Raw genomic sequence first — 19,749 nt, 5'->3', positions numbered from 1 at the left:
ATTTCAGCAATGCAAACAATGTCCAACAAAATCTTTCAACTCAGTAAAACAATTTAATTAATAGATTTCATGAAATGTCACATAGTCACCCACTTGAAAATAATTGCCTCATCCTACATTTTTGCAAAAAACAAGATGCGTTACTCCAGGTAGATCCCTTGCACACTGACTAAATTACAAATACAATAGATACACATTCAGATACACATTTTTTTTCCCTCTCCGCTGTCGCCACTGCCTCGCATGGTTCAGGATTGGTAGAGCTACGCATCGATGAATTTGCTCTTCAGTGTTTGAACTCTCAGTAATGATTAAATCACACTGAACTGAGCTAAACTGAATTGAACTGAACTTAAAACACTAAAACCTGAACCACACTGTTCCAGTTACTATGACCATTTATGTGAAGCTGCTTTGACACAATCTACATTCAAAAAGCGCTATACAAATAAAGCTGAATTGAATTGAATTGAACATAAGTTTTAAATAACAATTAAGAAACTAAGAGACAACCAAGGAATTAAAATTTAAAGGGCCTTCTTACGCAATGCAGAAAATGTCAAACAAAATCATGCAATCCAGACATGAAAATTTAATTAATAGATTTCATGAGACATGACTAGGCCCACATGGAATCTGCACGCACAGAATTCCGCAGATTTCCGCAAATTTTTAGCCATCATTAATTATTTTTATTTACTTAAGTAAATGTGTGTAAATCTGTATTTATTCAGTTTTTTTTATTAAATAAAGTAATATTTTTGACTAATATAAAAATGTTCATCAGATTTATGTGCAATGCATTATGTACAGTCATCTTTTCTGTCTTTTAGTAGAGATATTATATGAGAGACTTGCTTTGTTTACCAAATAAAGTGAATCTAATTGGATTTGCATTTTAATCATTAAATAAAAGTTAAAAAGGTATTACTTTTTATTGCATATATGAAGGTTTTAGTTATGATACTCCCAAAATCATTCCGCAGAAATCCGCAGATTTTTACCAAAATTCCCCACAGAAATAGTAAAAAACGTCCGCAGATTCCGTCTGGCCCTAGACATGACATAGTCAGGCCAGGCTATAGTTGAAAATAAGTCCCTCGGCCTACATTTTTGCAAAACAAAAAATATGTTGCTCCAAGTACGTTGCAGATGACAAATCCACTGCTGAGGGTGCTGTCTACATTGCTGTGAATGTGAAATACGTTACGGTATGTTTCAGATACTCATCTATTTTGTACACATCTATAAGATGTCAATGATACAGATTGCCTAGCAAATTACTGACCTAATCATACCAAATTATGGACATTTTAAAGTTATTTTGTAGTATTTATTTGATGTTTTAGATGAAAAATCCACTAGAAGGTGCTGTCTAAATTGTTGCAAATTTGAAATATGCTACTAATAGCATGTGTTGTAAATTTCACACCTTCTTTTTGTACACTGCCACCAGAAGGTGGCGCTTGTCATACAGATCATCTAGCGAATCACTGACCTAAACATAAGAAATTATGGACATTAGTTTGATTTGTGGTATTTATTTGGTATTGTGCAAAGAACTGTATGAAAATAATCGCTGTCAATGTGTTCATCTTTTTACAAAAGCACATTGTTTTGTTGTAAATGTGAGGAAATACAAATAAAGTAAGGCCTTTACAGTTTTAAATGACAACTAAGAAACGAAATATCCATAGGGCTTTATGATTTGCTCAGTGCAGAAAATGTTGAACAAAATCTCGCAATCCAGTCTTAAAAATGTTATTAATAGATTTATGTAGACAACAAATAGTCAGGCCAGGCTAACTGAAAATAAGTCCCTCAGCCTACATTTTTGCAAAACGTAAAATATAATTACATTTCGTTGCATGTTTCAGATCACAAATCCACTAGAGGGTGCTGTCTACATTGTTGCAAACGTAAAATGTTACTGTATGTTTTGTTGTGTTTCAGATACACATCCTTTTTGTACACATTAATAAGATGGTGAGGCCTGTCGTAAAGATGGCCTAGCCTAGCGAATCACTTACCTATACATAAATGATGGACATCCATATACACCAGTATCAAATAAACAGGATAAATTCACAGTACAAAACACCTCATCAGATTGTCCTACACCTACAAAATAACCTGGTGCGATGATTTTACAGCACCAGATACCTCATCAGATCGCTCAACCAGTTTCACCCACTTCGAATGCTATCACTTGATTGAATGGGCATTATCAGTGGTTATCGGCTGATACATATGGGCCAGTAGGGGCCTTCTGCACCTACTGGTAAGCTCAGAAGGCTGTTATCATTCATTCACATGGTTAATCAGCAATACTAATAAAGAAGACTCCAGATCCTTAGATTACTGTAACGGTTGGTTTTAGAGGTTGGGGTAGAAGTAGGCATTAATAAAATACAATTAATAAGAAATGTAATAAATAATATAAATTATTCTAATTAACTTCAGGCCACATTCTTATGTGATCTATAGCTGATTAACCATGTGGATGGATGATAACAGCCTTCTCAGCCAACCAATAGGTGCAGGTGGCCCCTACTGGTCCATATCTATCAGCTGATAACCATTGATAATGCTCATTCAAATTGGCTGCCAGTTTACGATAAACAACCCCTTACTTTAAGAAATCCATGGCAGTAGTGCTGTTCAGCTTGACAAACATAACTAAATATTGATGTGCACATGCACAGTAAACCCATGTTGACACAGTCTGATGAAGGATAAGACGTGAAGTAGTGGAAGACTTCAATGTTTTTAAATATCTTAAGAGTTTTGTCTGTGTTGTGGAAAAGAAGTTAGAAAAAAGTCACATGCGTGAAATCCATTAAATGTCTAGAAAAGGTAAGGAAGACAAGTCAAACTTCCACTGTTGGAAGTAATAAATAAGGATCATGACTAATTTGTCCATTATTTTTTGCCAAATTTAAATGTCTTTCAAAAAGGGAGATCCAAAAATGGTGGTAATCTTACCAATGGAGAAGGGGAAATGTCACAGAATAAGCTAGCATGGCCATTTCCAATAGACTGTCATGTCAAATAAAGTGTTAAAACTATATTTTATATAAACGTTTAGGGTCAGCACACATTGTGCTCTTATTGTTGTCAGTCTGCTCACTATTTGCAAATATAAACACATGACCTTTTTCCAAAGCTGATCTGAGAGTTACAACACCAGAATCTCGCAGTTTTATACAGTGTACACATAGAAACACACATCATCTTGATAACTAAACTCTACAAATAAAAAATAACGAAAAAAGCTAATCATTTTAAAGTGTTTCTCTAAGTATTATATTAAACTCTCAACAAACTGTTGTTGAACTGAATAATCTGCAAGGTTTTTAATTAACTGTGCATGTTTTTTTTTTTTTTTAATCACTGAAGTTTATTTTAAAAGTTAAAATTAAAAGTGAGTTCGGAAAAATGAAAACAGGAAAAAGTCAAATGGATTTCGTAGTGTTTCACGAGATGAGGTGATGACCGGAGGTGAGAGAGATGATTAAGAGAGTAAATGATAAAGAAGGGAGCCATAATTACCACTGCCTTCAATGTAAATGCAGCTCTTTTGCTGTTAATTATGCATCTGGCATGATGTTGGGAGTTCAAAGGTAATACGGCTTCTCAGTTAGCGAGCAGCTGTAGAATTACCATACATTAACAGGTCTATAGTTCCCACTGCAGTCAGTTTTAATGAGCTCAGCTCACCGGAGAACCTTCTCTGCACACACTGCTCTGTGTAATGCACACTTCTTTAATCAATGCCATATCTGGATTTTAATAATAATGCGATGCTTTATCGCAGTGTGTTTTTCTATAACACAAATAGATACGGGATACGTTTGGGGTTTGATTTATTAAGCAAAGAATGCATTAAACTAATCAAAAACTGCATTAACTACAGTATCAGAGGTTAAAAATTAAAAATTAGCTTTGAAAAAAAAAATTAAATATATTTATGTATATTTTTATGAAAAGAGTTACAGTACTTAAAAATGTAGTAATTCAGAATGCATTTATTCAAACTCTGCAGGAATGCTTTACACTATTGTTGATGCTGCCTTGGTGAAAGCAAAAGACATTTCAAAAATGTTTTTAAAAATTGCATCAAAACTGCATTAAACATATTACAATTGCACTTTCAATTGGTCAAAACATTGCATTGCAATAAAAAAAATGTAAAAATGTTTATTATAAAGACAAACTCACATATAAAAGCATGACAATAGTTGTATGTAGGACATCTTAAAATAATGATTGTGACATTTAGATCTTAAATATCAAATCTAGCATTGTCATTGTTAATAGGCTACAATAAACAATTTTTAATTTCATTAACTTTAAAGAGATGAATCACCCAAAGATTATAAGTTATAGTTATGAAAGTGTTATTATTGTATATGCCCTTTCTTCTTTATCAGACAGAGAATAGCATAAAGCTTAAAACGATTAAAATGTAACATCAAACATATAACACAATAGTCTTATGCCACACACTCTATAAGGAGTGTTTTACAATAGGGTTTGATGAAAAATAATTTAATTTCACATATTTTTTTAATTTTCCCAGAGATGGGTTGCAGCTGGAAGGGCATCCGCTGCGTAAAACATATGCTGGATAAGTTAGCAGTTCATTCCGCTGTGGTGACCATAGATTAATAAAGAGACTAAGCTTAAAGAAAATAAATTGATGAACAGTACTTAATGAAAACGCTGACCTTGATCATTAGTCTTAGTGCACAAACACAATTTTTAGAGACTCAACGGTATTACAGTACACTACCTGACATGGATCCCAGTTGAAAAATCAACAAATAATAACTTGACTTTATAATAATAACTAGAGGTTAGATAATAACCACTTCTAATACCACATGATCAACTAGAAGTCAAGTTATTATTTGTTGTTCCTAAAACTTGGATATCTTGTGAAATCACAGTACAGTATTTTTCAAATTCACCACATTTAAATGTCATCACATGTCATTAAGAAAAAAAAAAGTTAGATTTCTAAGCATGTATTTATTTGTTTATTTATTTATTTTTTTAACAAAACAAACTATCCCTTTAAGAGCTGAGGGTCTGAGGTAATCTGGATTACACGCATAATCTTGGCCAAAATAATAATTTTATTTTAATTAATAATAACCGGTTCAGGAAGAACTTTTTCTCTCTCTCTCACTCTCTGTTCCAGTGAAAGTGATTGTACTGTATACAGCAGTATTGAATTCTCAGGAGAGAGAAAACAACATAAAGAAACACGGCTTTAAATGCATGAACTATAAAACAGCCTGCTAACAGTGATTTGAACAGGGGAAAGGTTATTATAACATACTTCAGAGTAAAGGTACTACAGTTATGTTTGGTGACCAAGAAAAAAATAACCACATTATTAGGATTGTAGAGCATTATGGTCTCCGGTTTGTACTGGTTATGCTTTTGCCCTGCCATATTTCCTGAAAACACAAGAAATACTGTATCGCAGCATATACGAAGATATTAAGCAGTGTAATAAATATCTGTAGAGCAGCAAATAAGCATAGGTTATTACTAAGCTGCAAAAAATAATAATAATAATCAAATAAATTAAACAAATTTGCACTTAATAGTGTAAAGCAACGAAAATGCATCCTATTAAATGAATTTATTCGTAACTCTTGGTCCATTGGGTAATGTATTTCCAAGTTAAAAAACCTTTATGTTAATGTTAACTCACAGGGTTACGGTTAACAAGCACTACTTTGGATTGTAATAATGCATTGGTTAATGTTAAACTTTAATATATAGTTGGAGTCAGAATTATTAGCCTCCCTGAATTATTATGCCCCCCTGAATTATGATGAATTATTAGTCCCCCTGAATTGTTAGTTTTCCCCCAATTTCTGATTATTGGAGAGAATATTAAAAATAATAGTTTTAATAACTCATTTCTAATAACTGATTTATTTTATCTTTGCCATGATGAAAGTATATAATATTTTACTAGATATTTTTAAAACACTTCTATACATTTTAAAGTGACATTTAAAGGCTTAACTAGGTTAATTAGGTTAACTAGGCAGGTTAGTGTAATTAGGCAAGTTATTGTATAACGCTGGTTTGCTCTGTAGGCTATCGAAAAAAAATATAGCTTAAAGGGGCTAATAATTTTGATTCTAGCCGAAATAAAATAAATAAGACTTTCTCCAGAATAAATATGATCAGACAAACTATTGTCTAATTATTATCTCTGCTCAACATAATATGGTAAATATTTAAAACAGAAAAAAAAAAATCAAAGGGGGGTAATAATTCTGACTTCAGTTGTATGTGTAAACTATAAAATAAATGCTTTACAATATTATTCATGTTAATGTTAGTAAACACATTAACAAACATTAACAAATAAACCACTATACTAAAGTGTTACCAATTTAATTTGTATTATTGAGACTTTGCAACAATTTAAAAAAAAAAGTAATTTGTTTTCCTGAGTACAGTGCTATTTTTACAAACTATTTGTTTTTCTTTTTATTTGTAAATATATTTTTATTTGTGTAATTTTTGAAAGATTCGTAGTGACTTTGAAGGCTAAATGAAAATATTTGCTTTGCATTACAGTTAAAAAAATAAAACTACACTCAATTTCTAAACAGCCAATCACATGGCAGCAACTTGATGCATTTAGGCATGTAGAAATGGTCAAGAGGATCTGCTGCAAATCAAACTGAGCATCAGAATGGGCAAGAAAGGGGATTTAAGTGACTTTGAACTTGGCATGGTGGTTGGTTTCAGACATCCTGTATTTTAGAAACTGCTGATCTACTGGGATTTTCACGCACAACCATCTCTTGGGTTTGAAAATGGTCCAAAACAGAGAAAATATCCAGTGAGTGGCAGACTGGTTTGACCTGATAGAAAGGCAAGTTACTCAAATAACCCCTCGTTACAATCGGTGCATCTCTGAACTCACAACACATCCAAACTTGAGGCGGATGGGCTACAGCAGCAGAAGACTCTGGGGACCACTCCTGTCAGCTAAAAACAGGAAACTGAGGTTACAATTCACACAAAAACTCACCAAAATTAAAGATTTTGAAAAACATTGCCTGGTCTGATGAGTCTCTATTTCTGCTGAGACATTCGGATGGTAGGGTCAGAATTTGGTGTCAACAACATGAAAGCATGGATCCATCCTGCCTTGTATAAATGGTTCAGGCTGGGTGTGGTGGTGTAATGGTGTGGGGTGATATTGTCTTGGCACACTTTGGGTCTTTTGTCAGGTACTGTGGTGTACTCTAACAAAAGAATCTCTTAACCGTTGAATTCTCATATAAACAACTCAGCAAGAGTCAGACAGAATCATCCGCTGTTTACCGATGTTTTCTCTTCTTCCGCTCGGATGAATTGGCTACTCTGCTTTATTTACCAGACAGTGCAATCACAGTTATTCTTCAGTCAGAGTTCGGCCCGAGACCTTGAGAATGACTGTCATGTCTTTTCCCTCTCTCTCTTTCTCATCTTGTTTTTCTCTTCTCTCGCACCTCCGCCTGTCCTCTTTAACGCAGGGATAGATTGCTCCTTGTCGCTGCTGACAATCTGCGATGCTCGGAGGGGGAATGGATAACTGGGAGATTATCCATTGTGATGAGAAACATTATTTTATTCTTCGGGATAAGTGCAAGCGAAGTCATCTCTGATTCCCAGCAACAATCAATCTGCGACACTTATTGCTGGGTGGTTCATATCAGGCTTCTGCATTCATTACCCACGGCAAACAGTGAGCCGATGTGAGCCGCATATGAAAAACATCTTTTCTGGTTCTTTACACAACTTACCATCCTGGCCTGACCCCATCTACACCTTCAAATACAAGGGCCTGTATTCACAAAACATTTCATCATACCAGATTAAATACTGTACATTTGATCTTACTTAGGTCTTCTAGAAAGCAGTAAAAATTTGTAGATAAACATTTTCAACTATTAACTAAGCATTTTAGCTCAGTAAACTACAAATTACTATAGCTGCTTATTAATAGTTAGTAAGGTAGTAGCTGGATTTAGGTATTGGGTAGGATTAAGGATTTAAAATAAGATCATACTGCTTGTAAACAGTACATACACTCACCGGCCACTTTATTAGGTACTAAGGTATTAGCTGACTTGTACCTGGGTTGGATCCCCTTTTGCTTTCAGAACTGCATTATTCCTTTGTGGCAGAGATTCAACAAGGTACTGAAGTATTCCTAAGATTTTAGTTCATATTGACATTATAGCATCACGCAGTTGCTGCAGATTTGTCAGCTGCACATCCATGATGCGAATCTCCCGTTCCACCACATCCCAAATGTGCTCTATTGGATTGAGTTCTGGTGACTGTGGAGGCCATTTGAGCACAGTGAAGTCATTGTCATGTTCAAGAAGTCTGAGATGATTTGTCCCTATGACATGGCGCATTATCCTGCTGGAAGTAGCCATCAGAAGATGGGTACACTGTGCTCATTAATGGATGGACATGGTCAGCAACAATACTCAAGTAGGCTAAGGTGTTGACACAATGCTCAATTGGTACTAATAGGCCAAAAGTGCGCCAAGAAATAATCCCCCACACCATTTTACCACCACTAGCCTGAACCATCCGAATGTCAAAACAGAAATCGAGACTCGATAATCAAGAACCTTCTATTGTTCAATTTTGGTGAACCTGTGCAAATTGTAGTCTCAGTTTCCTGTTCTTAGCTGACAGAAGAGGCACCTAGTGTGGTCCTCTGCTGCCGTAGCCCATTTTCCTTAAGGTTGGACGTGTTGTGTGTTCAGAGATGCTCTTCTGCATACTTCAGTTGTAACAAGTGGTTATTTGAGTTATTGTTGCCTTTCTATCAGCTTGAACCAGTCTGGCCATTCTCCTCTGATCTCTGGCATCAACAAGGCATTTGACTCACAGCACTGCCCCTCACTAGATATGTTCCCTTTTTCAGGCACTTTTCTGCAAACCCTAGACATGATTGTGTATGAAAATCCCAGTAGATCAGCAGTTTCTGAAATACTCAGACCAGCCCGTCTGCCACCAACAACCATGTCACGTTCAAAGTAACTTAAAACACCTTTCTGTTGACATAGTTGCTATGAATATTGAATATTAACTATGCACACAATGATTGGCCAATGGGGAGGGGTCTCTGACAGAAATGTATTCATAGAAATGTTGTAGAGTGTAATAAGTTGCCTTATTTAAATAAAGTTTTCAAAGTACAAAGTTGACACTTTCAAATGAAGATTTTTAAAAGGCAGAAGTAAAAAATTGCATTTTAAAAAGTATGTTCCTTGCACCTAATGTTATAAACAATAAATAAAGATTTTCTTCCTGTGTTACAAGTTAAAATATTTTCGTGGAAAATAATCACTGACTGGCAAGCTGGCCAACCACAGATCTTGCACTCCGCATCATCTCTACTTATAGTGTACGGAAAAGGGGATTTGACATTGCGAAGGCTATGTTGCACTCAAAGCAAAAGTATAAATTGACTTTAATGTTTCACTGATTTAAGAGCTATTTTTGGCACTGAAATGCTTTGTTGAATACTCTTAACCACTTAAACTCTGCGGACCCGGACGTCATCGACTTTCACTTTCAGATTTAAAGGGCTAGGGTTGCACCAGACCCCCATAAGTGGTGTCGTTTGAATGTGTAGAATCTATATTTTATGCACATATGCATCACTTTGATTTTTATTTTACTGTATAAAAGTTATTTACACTTAAATACACAGTATTTTGGATACCCGAGCTGGGTATTTTACATTGGTTCATTTTCATATTTTTTTATATGACACATGTACAAGTTATAGCTAAAATGAAAGCTCTTGCCGGTGCTCATACAGTTCTAGCATTCTTTTTACTGAATTATACTCATATGTCAAATAGTTGTTGAATGAATTGTGGTGTTTCCATGGCGCAGAAATGTTAAAGCAAAAATTGTGCATGCGCGACTGAGATTGCATAATGTCTGCATTCAGACTCTGTAGGAGATTTAAGAGTCCTAAATTTAGGATTGACATGCCCATTATTTACATGATTTTCAAGACTCTTTGGTCCTTTTGGAGCGAGATGCTAATGGTGAGGTACGGACTGGCCATACAGACCACTGGGACATTTTTCGGTGGCCTGATGGTCGGCCTGGCCTGCCACTGTGACTCTGGCTTTTGCACCTCTCCCCCCACCCCCCTCTTCACTTTCCAATCGCACCCCCAACCAATTGCACCCCCCTTCCCCTTCACCTACCCACCGCACCTCCTCCACCTCCCCCCGCTCTTCACTTTTCTAAACTTTTCCCAGGTGAAAATGCTGTCCCAGTCCGCCCCTGCTCATGGTCTAATGCGGCTAAGCTAAAACTAAAAATACACCCACCAGACCCAGGTAAAACTCAAATGTTTAACTCTAGGAAAGTTGTGAAACGAGCCAATCCCAAAAAAAAGCAGAGTGCTATACTTTAATATGTTTTGTGAACACGAGCCCAGGACACATATCCATTCCCATACATTAGTAATACTAAAGTCTTTTCACTGTGGTTCTCACTGCATTAACCTCAAAGACTGAACTGTTTGGAAAAAGAATGTGAAATGTTGGATTTTGTGAAGCACGTGCTGTAATCAATGCTTTCTCTTTTAGGTTAGCTAATGCATTCAGCAAGGATGCTCTGCAAATTCTGCTCAAATACAGTACAGCGTGTCTCTAAATTCAAGAACATAAGCTTAAAGAAAAGATAGGCTTACTTATAGGCTTAAAAGGTAAGAACGTTTCCACTGCACTAAATGTCTTTTATAGGAGAAAATAGTCTTTATAAGGGGCTATACTGTATGGAAAAATATGTGTGTTTTGATTGCTTTTTTATTGTCATTGTGCAAGCATTCTGTAAACAAAAAAAAAAAAAAAACAAGATCCTCTTTGACCTCCTATGTAAGCCTGTAGATTAATGATTTATGTGAAGGACTTTTTTGACAGGAAAATCAAAAGAAAGTAACCTCTCACTTTTATGACACATTTAAAGCATTAAATGCTTTAAACTAGTGTTGCACAGGTAACAAAAAAATCAATAGACGGGTCCACTCCTATAATAAAACAAATCTTTGTTGTAAATTTAATAACAATTTGTAATACTACATACACATTTTAGCATGTTTTACACCATCTATGCCTATTTTGCAAGCTTATGCTATATTCATGTACAGCAGCTTTGAATGTATTTAGTTTACAAAAAGAGTCAGAAATAACTTAAAACTCAAGATGTTCCTCTGATACAAAGCACAAAGAGTATCATGCTTGTTTAAAAAGGGAAAATTACACCAAAACAGTGCTCAGCATATATAAGTACACCCTTCATAATCTTTCTTTTAAATTCATGTTATAATTAGGAAGCGATACAATATTATACTTGTGCATATACATTAGATTAATAAGTACTGAACCCATATCTGGAGCTTATCTAACAAAGTAACTTACAATAACGGTCCAGAAACTAGTACAGCCAAATTTATGTTACAGAAAAATATTAAATACAAATTTAAAAAATAGGAAAATCAAGAGAAGCAAAAAAAAAAAAAAAAAAGAAATAAAGAAAAATTTAGTTGAAATTTTGTGGGTTGTAATTCTTTTGCAATATTTAGCTTGAATTTAATTGCATTACATTTCAATTTTTAAATTTGTTCAGTGACAAATATATAATTTTAATAAATGTATCTGTTTAGTAAATATTGTTTAAATGCACCAAAATACATTGCTTAAATTCACTGAGAAATTTTTAAAATTCGGTGTACTCATATATGCTGAGCACTGTTTATTACATCATGTCAATAAAAAAATGCAGCAATCGTCAATATGTACAGTGTATATATTGAATACAAATTCATTTTAAACAGTTTTAATTTAGTTCAAAATGTGAATAACAGTGCTGATGTTATATGGTGAAAACAGACGGGCAGACTTGTTTATTCATTATTAAAAAAAATAAAAAAATAATAATAATAATAAAATTCACTTCAATGTATAAATTACCCAGAAATGAAAATTTATTGTTAATTTTCTCTCCCTCAGGCCATTAAGATGTAGGTAATTTTTGTCCTGAGCAAAACATTAAAGAATATTTTCAGCTAAAAATGAGGTACTTGGTGGTACATTAGATTCATAAAGTCGAAACAAAATTATAACAGGTGGCTCCTGACAATACATTAAGGTAATATGACAAAAATCTATGTTATTTATGAGATAAAGTTCACTACTGACAACAATTTTACTTTTAATCCACAAGCAAATATGTTTTACGACAGATTGCTTTTTTTTTCTAAGAATTTATGCATATTTCTGTACCAGTTTATATATTGTCCTATTGTCTGTTTGGTAGCACTTTATAATACCTTTACATTATGAATAATATGGAGCATGATCATGTATTAAGCAAAAGCAATTAGTTAAATCATCATTTGTTAAGCATGAACATTTCTAGACATTACTACATTTTGTATTCCTGCCTTATAAACACATATATATCTTCATGATTGTATTTTTATTGTATTCTTTATTAACGATGGCTTTTCATTGCTAAATAAAGTATTGCATTATTTACAAATCTTGTATTTAAAAAGTAGTTGTCTTTAATAGTAATATAAAAGGCATTTACAATGCATTAACAGTCTTCACTTTAGATTAGATCACAAAACAGCACAAATTTGTCTTAAAAAAAAAACCCATTTATTAACAAACAGTAACTATTACTAAATAAGCCTGAAAAATTTAAGATGTATAAATGTTCATTTGAATGGCTTAATAATAATTTACATACTCTTTCTGACTTGACACGACATGAAAAAATAAACATTAGCAAAATGACAATGCAATCACTAAGCACATTATATATATGGTTGTAAATCAAGAACACAACATTTGGAGCCGTCAATTTACATCTGTTTATGTAAAGATAATGCAAAAACAAATTATTAACTATTTGCTAATTGGCAAGGCAAGTTTATTTTTATAGCACATTTCATACACAATGGCAATTCAAAGTGCTTTAATAAACAAGAATAAAAAAGACAAGTATGAGAAAATAAAAACAACAAAGAAAAAAAACATTAAAATGTGTTAAAACAGATCAAGAAATTAAAATTAAAAGAAAGGCATACTAGTGCAATTTGTCGGATATAGCACAGTGCTCATTCAATAAAAGCACATCTAACCAGGTGTTTTAAGTCTTGATTTGAATGTGCCAAATGTTGGAGCACATCTGATCATTTCTAGAAGCTGATTCCAGTAGCAGGGGGCGTAGTGGCTGAAAGCAGATTCCCCCTGCTTTGAATGAACTCTTGGATTTTCTAAATTACTTAATAAATAATACTTTAATAATAATAATAATACTTAAAAATTATTCACAATGTGCAGATATATCAAAATGTTACCCTATATTTTAATAACTTTTTTCTATACTTTAAAAAGCACCATATAACTCTATTTTGGCTTGATTTGAAGTATAGTGAGAGTCTCAAAGCAATTTGTGGCTTGAGTGTGAGCAGTAAAATTTAAATAACCTAAGTTAAACTAAAATTAGTAAACGTATGAGATTAATTTGAGTGTGATGGTGTAATCTCCAACTTACAGTAAATGATATCTAGAAAGTGTGATGTGATTGCTCTTAACTGGTTTGTAAATAATGCAATACTTTAGTAAGGAAAAAATAGTAACCAAAATATGACAATACAATTATTAAGCACATTATAAATGTAGTTGTAAATCAAGAACACAGTATTTGTAGCTGTATTTTTAAATGGCATTAAAACATGCATAGAGTTACATAGAGTTAATGCTTAAATAATGATAGACTATGGGCTAATATTTCATAAATGATTTATAATGTGCAGTTATATTAAAATGTTACTAATATTTTAGTAACTGTTTATCTACACTTTAAAAAAGTACCATATATAACTCTATTTCGGCTTGATTTTGAAGTATAAAAAGAGTATTGTTTTGGTAATAAGTAGTGTATGTAGTAAACCAATGAGTGTAAGTAAACCAATCTAAGTTAGGTAAAAAATAAAATAAAATAACCATATGAGTTTTTAATTATTTAGTGTGATAGTGTTATCTTCACACAAAAAATATCCAACTTAAATGATATCCAAAAGGTGTGACATGATTGCACTGACCAAATTTGCACATGTAAATGTGTGATTTCTGGCACATCATTTTACAGAAACACCTTTAATAATGATGATAATGAAAATAAAACCTCAAAAATAAGTTTTCAAAATGTGCAATGCTCCTATTTGATATTCAGTGTTACTTGGTAGCAGCACTGAGGTGGCTGATGGTTCAGAGGCGACTCTGTGAAGTCATGCAAACGATGCTGCACTTTAATATTAAAGAGTTTAGCATCAAACCCATTGCATCACATCTCTCCATTGTTGCAGCTGATTACATCACAGTCAGTCCTTGCTTGTTTCTTTAAGCTTCCGTCAGTTCTTCTCAACTTTATTGAAATCTGACTTTACTTGAAAAATACCTCAGAGCTTTGAATAACACATCTGTCCTGCAAGCTCTTAAGTCATTTAGAACTGAATCCACATGTTTCATCAACTTCGGTGATCCGTAAAAAAAGGGACAGTTATTACAAGAGAGCCAAAATCAAATTCAAATTTGTGCCATAAAACATTACCATGGAGCAGAAAAAAATACATGTTTGAAAAACAAATAATGCTTTGTTAAACAAGACCAGGGGCCTCATGTACGAAGACTTGCGTGGAAATCTTACTAAAACATTGCGTACGCACAAAGCTGTAAATGTGCGTACGCAGAAAAAAATTCAAATGTATGAAACACTGCGTACGCCGAATCTCACGCATATTCTTTTGTACATCTGAATGAACGTGAAACTGAGCGCAACATGCACGAGCACAAAACCCCTCCCTGCCTCCTCCCCCGTATGAATATGCTAATGACTATGCTAATGGCAAAACCCAACGAAAAAGCAACGGCAAAAGCAAGCAAAAAGAGAAACTTTGAACAGAATGTGAATTGGAGGTGCTGCTTTCGGAGGTAGACCGGAGAATAGCGGTGTTATTTGCAAGTTTGTTCTCCGGAATTAACAACAAAAGAAAAAAATAGAGTGGGAGAGTTTAGCTGATGCGGTTAACACAGTTGGGTCTGAACATCGCACTGAGTGCATTTAAAACAGAAATAGTGTGGTTTATAACTGAAAAATGTTGCAGTACCCTTAGCAGTCTCAGTGGCGCACCTCATAAGAAGCATGTGATCATGTACTGATATGTTCGAGCATTAACTAGGCTCGAATTCAGCGTCTAATGAATTCTTTCTTTTTTTCCCCACTACATATCAGATTTTGCCCACTATTTATCAAGAGAAAGACAAGTAGGAATCATCAATAAGTTTGTGCATCATATTTTATTTGCACATTTATTGAATGGAAATGTTTCTGATTCACGCATGCAAATTCATCTTCAGATAGTGTCTTTATAGCAATGTGCGTGCAGTAGATCGCTCAGATTACATTGGGAAAACAGGCGACCGCTGCAAATTGTGCTTTAATGTTTAGCTGCTCAACTGTATGGTATGGAAATCTTACATACCTACTATATGAACCCGTCTCATACAGCTGCCATTGCAAGGCTCAGACACTTTGTAGAGAGGAATTTAACACAACTCCCTCTAGGAGTCACCAATGGAAATAAAACAGACACGCACAAAAAATGTGCGTACGCCAGCCAGAAAGCTGCCGTGAACCTGCGCACATTCCCACGTTCAGTTCATTGTTAGTAAATCCAAACGTGAGTGATTCTGAGCGTGAAACCTGGCGTACGCAAAGTTTTTGTGCGTACGCAGCGTTGATACATGAGGCCCCAGATGTTTTATGTAGAAAAGAGTGGTGTGAATTTTAACAAAATGGATAAATGTATGTGCACAAGTTATACTGAGTTTGGAATAACACTAAGGGCTCTATTTTAACGATCTAAGATAAAGTCTAAAGCGCATAAGCTTTAAGGGGGGTTCCAAATCCACTTTTGCTCTTTTAAAGACGAAAAAATACACTTTGCGCCCGAAAGCATGGTCTAACAGGGTTGTGGTTATTCTCTTCATGAGTTATACAGTAGGTGTGTTTTGAGCAAAACGTGCATTAAATCGATCAGAGTCTTATCTCCCAATACCTTTAAAAGTCAGTTGCGTTGTGAAATGACGCATTTGCTATTTACATGGTGGACGTTGTAAGAGAAAAAACTGAACGCTTCACTAGTGAGAAAACAGTTAAACCTACCATCCTCCATCCAGCCTCTTTTGTTTCTTTTTATTTTACTTTTATCCTACTTTACTCCTTTACTTTCATAGAAATGGTGTTGTACACACTCAACTGAAGATTTCCATTAGCCTAAATATTTAATTTTGTTTGCTAAGCGCAATGATTTGTTTCAAAACTATTTCTAAATTCAGTTCTAATTTCCAGCAAGTGAATAAATGAACAATAAATGAAGTGTGGTCCAAAAAGTGAGTTATTACCAAACACATGTAATATTCTTATGGCCCATATGGTGATGCATACGTCTCCAAACCCGACAGTTGGACAAATCTAAACTAGTTTTTATCAAACCAATCACATATATGCATGTAATAAATAATGTTTGAATAATAATAGCATTATACAAATGCAAATTGTCATGAATATACTAAAAAAAAGGAGTGGTTTATAAGATTTTATATTTATGCAGAAAATTATATTTTGTAACATTTACATTTTTTTATTTCTTGTGTATTAAGCAATGTAGCTTTTGGACCTGCATAGGCGCATAACTAATGTGCTCTGCTCTGGACTTTAGAGCAGCTTTTAGTTTGTCAATGCCGTGATCTATTTTAGTTCTTCAAAATAGCAATGCGCCAACAATGTGCCTTTACATGCCTCTTTTTAAGACCAGCACAACCTCGAGCACAAAACATAAAAATTGGGGTTGCGCTGTTCTGAAAATAGCAACAAATCGCGCCAAGCACGTCTTGCACCTTATTGTGCCAGGTTTTTTTTTTCTTTCTTTCTTTTTTTTTTAAATAAATAAATAACTGGTCTCTAAGTCTGTAATGTTCTCAGTTTAGACATTACATTTTTTTGTAATACTGTGCATACACAGTTAAAGTCAGAATTATTAGCCACCCTTTAACTTTTTTTTTCTTTTTTAAATATTTCCCAAATGATGTTTAACAGAGCAAGGACATTTTCACAGTATGTCTGATAATATTTTGTCTTCTGGAGAAAGTCTTATTTGTTTTACTTCGGCTAGAACAAAAGCAGTTATTCATTTTTCAAACACCATTTTAAGGTCAAAATTATAAGACTACAAATATAAGACTATTTTTTCAATAGTCTACTGAACAAATCATTGTTATACAATAATAAGCCTAATTATCCTAACCTGCCTAGTTAGTTTAGCCTTTAAATGTCACTTTAAGCTGAATTGAAGTGTCTTGAAAAATATCTTGTTAAATATTATGTACTGTGTCATCATGACAAAGATCAAATAAATCAGTTAATAGAAATGTTTACAAATGTGTTGAAAAAATATATACATAAATATGTATCTCTAGGAAAAGATCTCTCACATTCTGAATTTAAAGTTCATTGTTTTTTTTTTTTTTTTTTTTTTTTTTTACGGTTAACAGGGTAATTCATTTGCTTCTCTGGGACTGAAACAATAATTTTGAAAACCATTTATGAAATGCTTTCTTTGATCTTGACAGGTTCACAAGAGTTCTTTAGTACACATATCAGACAACAATAATGTTGACTACCAAAATGGATGAATATGAAGGCACCGATAATTTCCACTAAATACTGCTTTCTTGGAATAAAAAAAAGTTTCAATTTGAATAATTTTTTAAAGACCTTTATTTAACAGTCATATGAGTTATGTGTTTTAACTTAAACAGCATTTTGTCATTATTTTAGAAGTTATTTCTGAAATAGTTTCTGTGCATCAGAGGTTATTCATGTCATGCATACATTGCATTTGCATCACATTCAAACACTGCATAAGGCAAATATTTCCATGAACTTTAACAAGGCAGACAAACATGAATGCACAGATTTTCAATGGATTTTAGAGAAAAACATCAAGTCATTTCTTAAGCCTTCGATCAACAATCTGTGATATATTTGGCTCCCCCTGGACTCAAACCATGCCTGTGTGATTATTTTAGGGATTATTTATGACATACAGTAAATTCCATGCATTTGTGGTTATTTTAAGGGATTATGACACACTTCTGCCGAATTTCTTAGCTAACATTTGGCCTCTGATCCCAAAGATTTCAGCTCTCCTTCAATATTTATATTTCCATATCCACATCTCTACTCTCTTCTTTTTATTTCCCTCTTTGGTCAACAGTGTGATATGAAAGCAGCGTTTCAGTCTCATGCTACCTAATTAACCCAGACTAAACGTGAAGGCTTGAGAGTGTGGAGAAGTGGGACCGGATGTGCCGCCGTCTCACCGTGACCCATTTATTGAGTCTATTAATAGCCCACAATGCAGAAGAGGAGAACTCCAGCATTCAAAAAAAAAAAAAAAGAAGGAGGTTTTTAACTCACCTCCAGAAATTCAGAGGTGATGTTTCAGGGCAAACCTTTTCCATTGTGAGCATCTGACCGTGTTTACATCTGAAGACGAGAGACATAGAGGAAACATAAAAAAAGAGACTTATGAATAATGTTGTTTCATCCATTGAAGAGCACACGCCAAGCTTTGGCAACAAAAGAATCCCTTTTTCTTTTTTACTAAGCTAAGGGAATTTTTGTTAAAAAATAATACAAAAAGCGAGAGAAAAATTTAAAGGAGGAAGAAATCATCATTGTGGAAAATGGAAGTGGTTTTAGCAAATGTGACCCTGGTTTGCAGCCAATTATTATTATTATTTTAATTAAAAAAAAAAGAGTTCAAAATACCAATTTTGCATTTATTATAAAAGCCAGTTTTGTTTTTCTTCCTTTCCTCTGAGCTTGAAGTGAAACATTAATAGTCATTAATACAGTAGAACGAAGGCATTCAAACATATTTTGTATTACAGTATGAATTATATATATATATATATATATATATATATATATATATATATATATATATATATATATATATATATATATATATATATATATATATAAATAAAATGTCATTAATTCTATTTTCTTTTCGGCTTAGTCCCTTTATTAATCTGGGGTCACCACAGAAGAATGAACCGCCAACTTATCCAGCATATGTTTTACACAGCCTTCCAGCTAAAACCCATCACTAGGAAACATCCATACACACTCATTCACACACATACACCACGGACAATTTGGCATACCAAATTCACGTATACCACATGTCTTTGGACTTGTGGCGATCTATAAAGTCATTGGGGTAAAAAAAAGACACACTTTAAGAGTTTACTTTCTCTGGATTTATTTTCTGTATTAGTGATAACATTTCTTCCAAACTATTAATTATTATTATTATTATTTTCTACATAAAAATGTTTACGTTGATTTTTGGACAACATAATTTTAAAGCTTTAACTTCAGAAGATTATGAAATCAAAATTTGGTGGAATAACCATGATTTTCAAGCACAAATTTCTAGATAAAAAGCTCTAAGTCCTTGTTTACACTGCTAGTTAACTGTTACCCTATTCTGATTTATGCTCATATGTGATAGATCGGATCTGTTCTTTG

General features: G+C 33.7%; 1 protein-coding gene across 5 annotated transcripts in view; it reads right to left on the bottom strand.

The window, feature by feature from the left end:
• Window positions 1–19,749, bottom strand: part of LOC147833028 (uncharacterized) — a 425,349-nt gene that overhangs the window by 89,724 nt on the left and 315,876 nt on the right. For 2 of the 5 annotated variants that reach the window (XR_015513154.1, XM_087290192.1), the window contains one exon: window positions 18,628–18,696. The exons of the other annotated variants lie outside the window; for them this stretch is intronic. Coding sequence is in view for 1 of the 2 variants with exons in the window: in XM_087290192.1 (XP_087146318.1) it covers window positions 18,628–18,680 (53 nt within the window). In the remaining variant the exon portion in view is untranslated. The remainder of the gene's footprint in view (window positions 1–18,627; window positions 18,697–19,749) is intronic. 5 annotated transcript variants of the gene reach the window in all.

The sequence above is a fragment of the Danio rerio genome, chromosome 17 (assembly GCF_052040795.2).
Source record: "Danio rerio strain M-AB ecotype USA chromosome 17, GRCz13ab, whole genome shotgun sequence".
In the NCBI taxonomy this organism is placed as follows: Eukaryota; Metazoa; Chordata; class Actinopteri; order Cypriniformes; family Danionidae; genus Danio; species Danio rerio.
The sequence above is the reverse complement of the archived record's forward strand: the minus strand, read 5'-3'. Positions and strand labels throughout refer to the sequence as shown.